Source organism: Oncorhynchus tshawytscha, linkage group LG33 (assembly GCF_018296145.1).
Source record: "Oncorhynchus tshawytscha isolate Ot180627B linkage group LG33, Otsh_v2.0, whole genome shotgun sequence".
Taxonomy (NCBI): domain Eukaryota; kingdom Metazoa; phylum Chordata; class Actinopteri; order Salmoniformes; family Salmonidae; genus Oncorhynchus; species Oncorhynchus tshawytscha.
In genome coordinates this window covers 585,700-597,957 of record NC_056461.1, presented here as the reverse complement: position 1 = coordinate 597,957, position 12,258 = coordinate 585,700, and the positions used below count along the sequence as shown (strand labels likewise).

The following is a 12,258-nucleotide window of genomic DNA, read 5'->3' as shown; positions in this document are numbered from 1 at the left end:
AGGAAGCTTGAAACGTTAAAACCCAGAAAGGGCAACAAAACCAGGACTTGGTCACCCACCTCAAATGCAGTTTCGGGTCTTTCAATCAAACCAAACTTTAATTTGTGCCTTCTCCAGATTCTCACTGGTGTGGTGCAATCTGTATCAAAAAGCGCTAACGAGCTCAAACAGATTTGTTTTTGTGTTTAAGGTGTTGCCCTTCAACAACCTCGAAGCGTTGCAAAGAGCTGCTGGCAAACGCAGTAAAGTGCTGTTTGAATGAATGCTTACAAGCCTGCAGCTGCCTACCACCGCTCAGTCAGACTGCTTTATCAAATCATAGACTTAATTATAAAACTGTTGCATATACCCTGACTCTGCGTGCAATGAATGCAAGAGAAGTGACAATTTCCCTAGTTTAATATTTCATGTTGACATGAATTTCTTTTAACTAAATATGCAGCATTTAAAAAATATATAATTCTGTGTATTGATTTTAAGAAAAGGCATTGATGTTCATGGTTAGGTACATTCGTACAACGATTGTGCTTTTTTCGCAAAATGCGCTTTTGTTAAATCATCCCCCGTTTGGTGGTTGGCTCTCTTTGTTAGGAAGGGAAAAATGTAAAAAGAGATCCCAGGGCAGTAATTTTGGCCATTGCCCTGGGCAGGGTACCGTCTTTCGGATGGGACGTTAAAATGGGTGTCTCTGTAGTCACTAAAGATCCCATGTAGTCACTAAAGATCCCATGGCACTTACTGTAAGAGTAGGGGTGTTAACCCTGGTGTCCTGGCTAAATTCCCAAACTGGCCCTCAAACCATCATGGCCACATAATCATCCTCAGCTTCTAATTGGCTCATTCATGCCCCCTCCTGTAACTATTCCCCAGCTCGTTGCTGTAAATGAGAATGAGTTCTCAGTCAACTTACCTGGTTAAATAAAAGTAGTTAACTTAATAGTTATAAGATATATAGCTGGCAAAAAGTGTAACTTTATCACCTCTCTTAAGTTGCGCTGCAGGAGTGACTCACCTCAAGAAGCTCCCATTTTGCTTGTTGTGCTTCTTTGTAAACAAACACACGACTGGTCAAAACAACTGTTTTGGGAAACTAGTACTGGTAAGCTTCATAATGAAAAATAATCTAACAGGCAAAATTATAAAAGCAATCTGCTTTATCTATTACCTAGTGCACAAGTTGACTGCAGGTATTTATTTAAAAAGTACTAATATTCAAATATATTTATTTTTGTAAATGAGACAAAAATTGGAAAATCATACTGAGGGTATTTCAAAATACCCTGGGATACAGTATACCACCCAAGACTACTGCACACACACACACACACACACACACATTCATACAGACTCTACACACAATCATCATATACACTGCTGCTACTCTATCATATGTCCTGATGCCTAGACATCTACCCCTATACATATCTAATCCTATCACTCCAGTATCCATGCACATTGTAAATATTAGTGGTGTGCCAAGTAGTCTGCCAAAAATCAGTATACGGGCAATTTAATGGATATGATTTTGAACAGAGTATTTTTTGTAATTATCTGTGATCAGGAAAACAATTTATTTTCACATCCTTTTCATGTCAGTCAGTCAAGGGTGGTGCTGCATGGTCTAAATAACTCAACTGGCTAGCTTGCCTGTCTGTAAAGAGAAAGGCAAACTGTCCGTTGATCCTGCTGCTCCGATTGGATAGACTGAAACTTTATTTCTCCATCCACTCGCTTCATAATTTCACGATTCATTTTCCTCGCATGTTTTCAGTCCGATCATTTAGATTTCTGCTGCCTGCTACTATGATAAATCACATGGCCAGGACGTTTGCTATCAAGCTGTCAATGTGCATAATATCTAACAAGTGAGGTCTGGAGAAAATCTGAAATGCTAATGCGCATTCTGACTGAGTGATCGCAAACTTGGCCTCCCCCTGCAGCTTTTTTTGTAGTGAGAACATGCAAATCAAATCAAATTTTATTTGTCACATGCATACAGGTGTAGACCTTACAGTGAAATGATTACTTACAAGCCTTTAACCAACAATGCAGTTTTTAGAAAAATATGTGTAAAGTAACAAATAATTAAAGTGCAGCAGCAAAACAACAACAGTGAGGCTATATACAGGGGGTACCGGTATAGAGTCAATAGAGTCAATGTGGGCGGGGACCTGGTTAGTCGAGGTAATATGTAAATGTAGGTAGAGTTAAACTGACAATGCATAGATCATAAAGAGTAGCAGCAGCGTACGGGGGGAGGGAGCAATGCAAATAGTCTGGGTAGCCATTTGATTAGCTGTTCAGGAGTCTTCTGGCTTGGGGGTAGAAGCTGCTGAGAAGCCTTTAGGACCTAGACTTGGCGCTACGGTAGCGCATGCCGTGCGGTAGCGGAGAGAACAGGTTCTGACAAGGGTGGCTGGAGTCTTTGACCATTTTTAGGGCCTTCCTCTGACACAGGTCCTGGAAAAAGCTGTTGCGCTGCAACTCACCGCCTTCCTGAAGACAAACAATGTATACGAAATGCTTCGGGCTGGTTTTAGACCCCATCATAGCACTGAGACTGCACTTGTGAAGGTGGTAAATTACCTTTTAATGGCGTCAGACCGAGGCTCTGCACCTGTCCTCGTGCTCCTAGACCTTAGTGCTGCTTTTGATACCATCGATCACTACATTATTTTGGAGAGATTGGAAACCCAAATTGGTCTACACAGACAAGTTCTGGCCTGGTTTAGATCTTATCTGTCGGAAAGATATCAGTTTGTTTCTGTGAATGGTTTGTCCTCTGACAAATCAACTGTAAATTTCAGTGGTCCTCAAGGTTCCGTTTTAGGATCACTTTTTGTTTTCACTATATATTTTACTTCTTGGGGATGTCATTCGAAAACATAATGTTAACTTTCACTGCTATGCGGATTACACAGAGCTGTACATTTCAATGAAACATGGTGAAGCCCCAAAATTGCCCTCGCTGGAAGCCTGTGTTTCAGACATAAGGAAGTGGACGGCTGCAAAATGTCTACTTTTAACCTCTTGAGCTTATGACTGAATACTGCCCCCTTTGGAGGAAGTGCGTGCCCATAGTAAACTGAAAATATTTTTTTCCAAAATTGCTAATATATGCATATAATAATAATTATTGAATAGAAAACACTCTAAAGTTTCTAAAACCGTTTAAATTATGTCTGTATGTAAAGCAGAACTCTCAGGGCAGCCTTTCTCCCAAACTCTCTCTTGTCAAGAGAAAAGTTGGGTCAACTTTGACGTCATCGCCCCCACCCTTCCCAGGCAGCTACCGATCTGGGAACAGTATGTATTTGTTCAGCGCGATGTCTGCTTTCAATTGGCACGTTCATTGTTTGAATTTCGCGCTCCCTCATCCTTTGGCGGGCGAAAATGCCCGGGTCACTCTCACATACATGCACTCTATTGCGCGCGGCCGATTTGGAGAACGTTCTTTTCCAATAGACACCAGTTGAAGCCGGTTCGTTTGTTTGCGATTATCATTGTTTTACATGATAAAAACATCATTTTGCTCGATTCTGCACTTAGTTTGACCAGTTTAGTCGACATATAATATGTAATTTTGAAGTTTGATGCGCAAGAGTGCGGGACCAGAAGGAGCAGAAGTTATTTTGGGTGCATTTCAGCTGAAGCTGTTAGCATATGCTAATACAAAGACGCACAACTTGAAACCAAACGATGTATTGGGTAAGTATGACTCCTTCTACGTCTTCTGATCGAAGAACATCAAAGGTAAGGGAATATTTATGTGGTTATTTTGGGTTTCTGTGGACTCCAAACGTAGAGGAGACACTGCTAATATCTGAGCGCCGACTCATAGCATAGACTAGTGAACGAATTCTGTAACGTTAAAAATAAATGTAACACAGCGGTTGTATTAAGAAGAAGTGTATCTTTGTAACTATATGTAGAACATGTATATTTAGTCATGTTTATTGCTTGTTATCTGACGTTATCTGTCGGAGCTATCATAATTTCTCCGGACATTTTGAGTAGCATTTTTGAAATGTCGTCATTGTAAACAGAGATTTATGGATATTAATGGCATATTATTGAGAAAAAAAAATGTACTGTGTAACATGTAATATTACTGTCATCTGATGAAGATTTTCAAAAGGTTAGTGAATTATTTATTTTTAATCCTACTTTTAAATTTTATATTTTCTGGGACAAAATGGCCGCCGCTTGCCTTTTGTTTCGGTGGTGGTCTAATATAAATGTGTGCTATGTTTTCGCCGTAAAACATTTTAGAAATCTGACTTGCTGGGTAGATGAACAAGGTGTTTATCTTTCATTTGAGCTATTGGACTTGTGTAGGTGTGGAGGTTAAATATGTCTAAGAATATTTTTTCTCATTTTGCGTTATGCTAATGAGCTTGAGCCGTAGTCACGATCCCGGATCCGGGATGGGTAGCATCAAGAGGTTAAACTAAATTTTAAAGACAGACTGTCGGCGCCGACCTGACTAGAGACTTGGGAGAGAACGGTACGGCTCAAGGTCTCCCTAATCTCTGTCGGCTGGGTAGTGAGTGTGTGCGTAGCAGGACATTGTGTTCGTATGTTTGGGTGAATGTGTGTGCGTATGGTTGGGTGAATGTGTGTGTGTGAGAAGTCGGTATAAAATTAATTGTTTTGTATTCTTGACTTTAGAACGTTCTCTGAATAAACTGTACTAACCTTTTGCATAAGCCAAATCTTTGACTAATTATTATTATACCCAGGGTCTTACAAACCTCGGGGATTGGTCAGAGCTATTGATTGTCAGTTATTATCATTGGGATAGAAAATTCACGTGTCAGCATTACATGGGCTTGCTCCTACCTATCTTTCCGATTTGGTCGTGCAATACATACCTACACGTACGCTACGGCCACAAGACGCAGACCTCCTAATTGTCCCTAGAATTTCTAAGCAAACAGCTGGAGGCAGGGCTTTCTCCTATAGAGCTCCATTTTTATGGAATGGTCTGCCTACCCATGTGAGAGACGCAGACTCAGTCTCAACCTTTAAGTCTTTATTGAAGATTCATCTCTTCAGTAGGTCCTATAATTGAGTGTAGTCTGGCCCAGGAGTGTGAAGGTGAACGGAAAGGCACTGGAGCAACAAACCGCCCTTGCTGTCTCTGCCTGGCCGGTTCCCCTCTTTCCACTGGGATTCTCTGCCTCTAACCCTATTACAGGGGCTGAGTCACTGGCTTACTGGTGCTCTTCCATGCTGTCCCTAGGAGGGGTGTGTCACTTGAGTGGGTTGAGTCACTGATGTGATCTTCCTGTCTGGGTTGGCGCCCCCCCCTTGGGTTGTGCCATGGCGGAGTTCTTTGTGGGCTATACTCGGCCTTGTCTCAGGATGGTAAGTTGGTGGTTGAAGATATCCCTCTAGTTGTGTGGGGGCTGTGCTTTGGCAAATTGGGTGGGGTTATATCCTGCCTGTTTGGCCCTGTCCGGGGGTATCATTGGATGGGGCCACAGTGTCTCCTGACCCCTCCTGTCTCAGCCTCCAGTATTTATGCTGCAGTACTTTATGTGTCGGGGGCTGGGTCAGTCTGTTATATCTGGATTTCTCCTGTCTTATCCGGTGTCCTGTGTGAATTTAAGTATGCTCTCTCTAATTCTCTCGAAGAAGAACCTGAGCCCTACGACCATGCCTCAGGACTACCTGGCATGATGACTCCTTGTTGTCCACCTGGGCGTGCTGCTGCTCCAGTTTCAACTGTTCTGCCTGTGGCCATGGAAACCTGACCTGTTCACTGTGATTACTATTATTTGACCATGCTGGACATTTATGAACATTTGAACATCTTGGCCATGTTCTGTTATAATCTCCACCCGGCACAGCCAGAAGAGGACTGGCCACCCCACATAGCCTGGTTCCTCTCTAGGTTTCTTCATAGGTTTTGGCCTATCTAGGGAGTTTTTCCTAGCCACCGTGCTTCTACACCTGCATTGCTTGCTGTTTGGGGTTTTAGGCTGGGTTTCTGTAGAGCACTTTGAGATATCAGCTTATGTAAGAAGGGCTATATAAAGACATTTGATTTGGACAGCAGGAAGCTTGGCCCCAGGGAGGTATTTTACAAACATATACATTAGGAATATTAAAACAATTCAGTTTCTTTTTCCAATCACGAGTATCATGTGATCCGATTGTCAACTGTCAATTTACAGATACGATAACGAACATGAGTATGGCCATGTCGGCACACCCCTAGTAAAAATGGTATTGGCACTGACCCTTTATATAGCTTCCTTACTTTATTGTTCTTCTTATTTCTATTACTCTATTGTTCTACTTTACTTTTTAATAGTACTACTGTATTGTTGGGAAAGAGCAAGCAAGACATTTCACTGTACTAGTGCACATAAAAATAAAAGTTATGAATGTGTACGTTACATTTTCGTGAATATCAGTACAAAGGCATGTCCTTTGGATACATTTTCACTGTATTTCTGTATGAAATTTTTACACTTGTATCCAAATGAATTACTCAGAAATGAAATTTAAATGGAGATATTAGAGGAAAATACTTGCGTGGACATTTTGTTTTCTTTTGATATGAAATAACCTAAAGTTGATGTGAAATCATTGGAGGCATACTTACACCCTTTGGTCAATAGAATCCCATGGATTACTTGATTTCGGTTTAAGGGAGACCCTTTCTTCTCACAAAGTAACCAGTTGGCCGTTTCATTGGTGATGGTGATGGTCACGCTAACAGCCGAGTCATTTATCTTGGTGTACTGCTCTTTGGGCACTGTGACGTTTTTCAACTTCCAGTAGATGTCCTCCGCTGTGGCTTTAGCAGCTTTGTAGACTACACATGTGGCGGTGAATTCCTTCCCAATTTCCACCAATGGAGATTGTGGGATTATTGTTCCATAGGTGGTGATAGAACCTAGAGAAAACCCATGCATCAAGTCAATGCTACTAGGAAATGCATGGTGAATTTTACACAGAGGGAAAAGTCCATATGTGGTTGTTTTCATGGTTATTTGGAAACATATCACTAGGGTCAGTACAAAAAGCACAGCGACTTAAAGGAAGAAGACAGCTCATTCTAGGGTTAATGTGCAGAGAGGTTGAATCAAAACATATCAGACTGTCTGTCACTGTGGAAAAGAGCGCCTGCTAAGCAGCACTTAATAACAAAAATTGTTATTGAAATGTAGTGGTACACTTACTACAGGTGGGCCTACAGGCCAGCCATGCCAAGGACAGAAGCTGCAGCAAACGGTATGATGACTTGTCCATGATGCCTGAGGGAAGATTCACAAATTCACAGACTCGCCAAGCCTAGCCTACATTTTATCGCAAACCATTTCCCACCCAATTAATTGCTAGTGTTGGAGAGCAATTAAATTACTAGTGGAACTACATGTAGTTAGCTACATTTTGCAGTAGCGTGGTGGTAGTTAAAGAGATACTTTGAGATCTACTACCCCAGTCAGATTAACATGTGGATACCATTTTTATGTCTCTCTGTCCAGTATGCAGTTTCACGAGCCCCTAACCAGGGTTAGCATAATGACTTGAAGTCTATTTGTATCTGCTAGCATATACCCATAGACATCCAGTCATTTCGTTAATGCTAGTTAGCAATTGCGCCAGCGCTAATTAGCAACTTCCTTGAAACCGCAAGCATAGACAAACATTTTATCCACGAGTTCATCTCTGGGGAAGTAAAGGGACTCATTGCCAAAATCCCTCAGTATCCCTTTAAACGAAATAACATTTGCAGTGTTTTCAGTGTTTTTTGCCAGGTAATGGTGTAGCTAAGTACAACAGAAAATATGGGTGAAGTAGGCATCAGACCTGCCAAATTCTAACTTGAAACATAGTTTTGGGATTTAATAGACTAAATTACAAATTCTGTTAACATCTGACTCCAGAGTGATCAGTCTTTCAATTTGTGGTCGATGACATTTCAGATTTAGACACCAAAATGTATCAAAGTAGTTTGGATGTAGTGATCTACTTTAAAAGATGCACTATGCCAAAATCACTCCACCATTTCCTGGTTGTTAAAATTCAAATAGGTCACTGAATTTCAGTTTATGTGACAAAACAAGCACGTATAGTGTAGAGAATCACTTTACCATCTAAACCACAGAAATATACTTTCAATAACACAAAACATTGCATTTTCAGCTGTTTGAAGCTAGTGTACAAAACTAAAAGACGCAAAAACAAAACTTAAGAACCGGATGTTTAGAAATAGCACACATAGAACAGATATACCGCTTCTTAGGCTTGCTTTCAATGAGAATGACAGATCTATAACACACAATTCTATGTGAATTTGTTCAGGTCGCTCAAAAAGTTGCATATTGCAGCTTTAAGTAAACTATATTTTTCTTAAGAGTAGCTTTAGGTGTCGCTTAACTTCTTCTAGTGTGAAGTAATTGGTAGCTTTCAGAGCAGCTTCCCCAACACTTAATTGCTGACTGAAGGTAGGTAGCTACAAAACTTTGTGAACATCTCATTTCCTCAAGGACAGTCCTCTTGCATGTAGGACTTTTTGTAGCTATGTGTCAGCAAAGCTAGTCATATCACTACAGAATATTATTATGCAGCTTATTTTCAAACTACAATAAATAAAGCTTTGGAGGAACACTGTCATAACACCATAGCTGCTACAGTTTGGGATGCACGATATATCGGAATCGGCCGAAAATAGCTAAAAATGTCAGCATCAGTTATCGGCCTGATGTCTATTTTAATGCCGATGTGGAAAACCGATGTCAAAGCTAACGTGCATACCTATATAACGTAGGTACATGGCCATGTAAAATGTTTGCGCTACACGTGCAACACAGCATTCCTAACCTAGCCCACAATGTCTGCATCGAGCAGTCAACAAGTCGAGCAGTCATTTGAAAGAGTAAAACAATTTCAGCGACACAACTCAAAGGTGAAACCCATTAATGCCAAGATAATGGAATTCATTGCCCTCGACAATCAACCATTCTCTGTCGTGGGTGATGTTGGCTTTCGCAACTGGTCGAGCACCGGTACACACTACCAACTGCGCTATTTTTCAGATGTTGCCCTACCAGAGTTACACAGTAGTAGCGTCACTGCTATTAGCTTCACGACATACTATGGAACGCCGCTTGGGTCTTTGCGTGTCAAAAAAGATACACGTCAAAAAACACTAATTGACAATAACACTATTTGACGCATTAAATAAGATTTTAATTTGACACGTCAAATAACAGTTCTATTATAGAATGTTGTGTGTTCTGAATTTAAGCATGCAAGCCAAGCGCCACCACTACTATCAGTAGCACTGTCAAAGCTGTACAAAGAAGTCTGCAAAGAAGCATACACCGGCCACAAATGACATGTTTGAAATACCGTGTTAGTAATGAAGCATTATTTGTTTGGCCGCAACTTCTGGGGTCGCTAGCTTTAGCTTTGTACCTAGCTAGCACCAATACAACCAGCCTGAAAACAATGACTAGTAGAAACTGCAGTCATTTTCATTATTCTTAGCAATCCTTGTGAGTAACTATTAGCTAGGTAGCCACTTGTTGTTCGCCTATTGAAATTTAACTTCAGTTCATGAAAATAAATAGCTAGGCAGCTGTTGCCCAAAACTAACGTTATAAAGCAGTCAGCTAGCTTCATCTGGCTAGTGATGCTCAACCGGACCATGTAATTTGTTGTGAAGCTAGCCACAATAAGGGTTAGGCACAATAGTGGAATTTGCAGTTTGCCTTCAAAATAAAAAGCACCTATTTGAAAGTGACACAGAAGGTTACAATTAGTGGAATCGTGCCATATTTAGACGAGATAATGTTAAACAAGGTTGGAATGTGAAGCAACGAAATGGGGTATCAGTCTACCCACAGAACACAACTGTGAAGAGTTTACACAAATATTAGCGTTGAAGCTCTCATCACGAGACTGTGACTGTGTGAAATCCCCTCCCCAGTCAGCCTATTGTGTGTACTGACATTCATATTGCACTGTACAACTTTACCTAAGGATTGGGGATCAATGAAATGGGGTATCAGTCTACTCAATACCCAAAATATTTTTTGCCCAACATCCTCCTCAGAGTTTTCAGACTCCAAAATATCCACACAGTTTTGTTTTCCTAGGGAAAGTGTTCAATACACATAGGTTGACAATAAATGTGGCTCAATTCAGATGTTTCAGAGTCCCGCAATAAGAGCTACTACGCTAATGTTCTCTGGGTGTCACTGAGTAGACAAATACCCCATGTTATTGAGCCACAATCCATAGGTAAGGCTGTGCAGTGAAATAAGTATGCCCCCAATGCAATTCTAAAGTATAATACAGCCAGTGTGATTTCAACAGATTTGTCAAATTAACAATTTATTGTCTTACGGTGATTTTATATAATATTCCAACCTCGTTTAGCATGATCTATTCAATTACGGCATAAGTCTACTATTTGTATTAATTTGCATCACTGTCAATTACATACTTTTATTTTGAAGGCTAACCGCAAATTCCACTATTGTGGCCAATTATTATCATGATTAGCTTCACATAGATGGGTCCGACCACCATTAATCAATAAGAACTGTCTTATAAATGAAGGTCATTTTAGATGACACTTATAGTTAGCTAGCCAACTATATCTACTGAAACAGATTGTCATTTGGCTCTGCATCTGTCCTCGTGCTCCTAGACCTTAGTGCTGCTTTTGATACCATCGATCACCACATTCTTTTGGAGAGATTGGAAACCCAAATTGGTCTACATGGACATGTTCTGGCCTGGTTTAGATCTTATCTGTCGGAAAGTTATCAGTTTGTCTCTGTGAATGGTTTGTCCTCTGACAAATCAACTGTAAATTTCGGTGTTCCTCAAGGTTCCGTTTTAGGACCACTATTGTTTTCACTATATATTTTACCTCTTGGGGATGTTATTCGAAAACATAATGTAAACTTTCACTGCTATGCGGATGACACACAGCTGTACATTTCAATGAAACATGGTGAAGCCCCAAAATTGCCCTCGCTAGAAGCATGTGTGTCAGACATAAGGAGGTGGATGGCTGCAAACTTTCTACTATTAAACTCGGACAAAACAGAGATGCTTGTTCTAGGTCCCAAGAAACAAAGAGATCTTCTGTTGAATCTGACAATTAATCTTAATGGTTGTACAGTCGTCTCAAATAAAACTGTGAAGGACCTCGGCGTTACTCTGGACCCTGATCTCTCTTTTGAAGAACATATCAAGACCATTTCAAGGACATCTTTTTTCCATCTACGTAACATTGCAAAAATCAGAAACTTTCTGTCCAAAAATGATGCAGAAAAATTAATCCATGCTTTTGTCACTTCTAGGTTAGACTACTGCAATGCTCTATTTTCCGGCTACCCGGATAAAGCACTAAATAAACTTCAGTTAGTGCTAAATACGGCTGCTAGAATCCTGACTAGAACCCAAAAATTTGATCATATTACTCCAGTGCTAGCCTCTCTACACTGGCTTCCTGTCAAAGCAAGGGCTGATTTCAAGGTTTTACTGCTAACCTACAAAGCATTACATGGGCTTGCTCCTACCTATCTCTCTGATTTGGTCCTGCCGTACATACCTACACGTACGCTACGGTCACAAGACGCAGGCCTCCTAATTGTCCCTAGAATTTCTAAGCAAACAGCTGGAGGCAGGGCTTTCTCCTATAGAGCTCCATTTTTATGGAACGGTCTGCCTACCCATGTCAGAGACGCAAACTCGGTCTCAACCTTTAAGTCTTTACTGAAGACTCATCTCTTCGGTGGGTCATATGATTGAGTGTAGTCTGGCCCAGGAGTGGGAAGGTGAACGGAAAGGCTCTGGAGCAACGAACCGCCCTTGCTGTCTCTGCCTGGCCGGTTCCCCGCTTTCCACTGGGATTCTCTGCCTCTAACCCTATTACAGGGGCTGAGTCACTGGCTTACTGGGGCTCTCTCATGCCGTCCCTGGAGGGGGTGCGTCACCTGAGTGGGTTGATTCACTGTTGTGGTCATCCTGTCTGGGTTGGCGCCCCCCCCTTGGGTTGTGCCGTGGCGGAGATCTTTGTGGGCTATACTCAGCCTTGTCTCAGGATGGTAAGTTGGTGGTTGAAGATATCCCTCTAGTGGTGTGGGGGCTGTGCTTTGGCAAAGTGGGTGGGGTTATATCCTTCCTGTTTGGCCCTGTCCGGGGGTGACCTCGGTTGGGGCCACAGTGTCTCCTGACCCCTCCTGTCTCAGCCTCCAGTATTTATGCTGCAGTAGTTTG

At 41.4% G+C, this 12,258-nt stretch overlaps 1 protein-coding gene across 1 annotated transcript in view; it reads right to left on the bottom strand.

The window, feature by feature from the left end:
* The window catches only part of LOC112230733 (interleukin-6 receptor subunit beta), a 61,157-nt gene that overhangs the window by 40,760 nt on the left and 8,139 nt on the right, over nt 1-12,258 (bottom strand). The window contains exons 2-3 of the mRNA XM_024396984.2: nt 7,197-7,271; nt 6,617-6,910 (exon numbers count right to left, since the gene is read on the bottom strand). Of these exons, the coding sequence (XP_024252752.1) occupies nt 6,617-6,910; nt 7,197-7,271 (369 nt within the window). The remainder of the gene's footprint in view (nt 1-6,616; nt 6,911-7,196; nt 7,272-12,258) is intronic.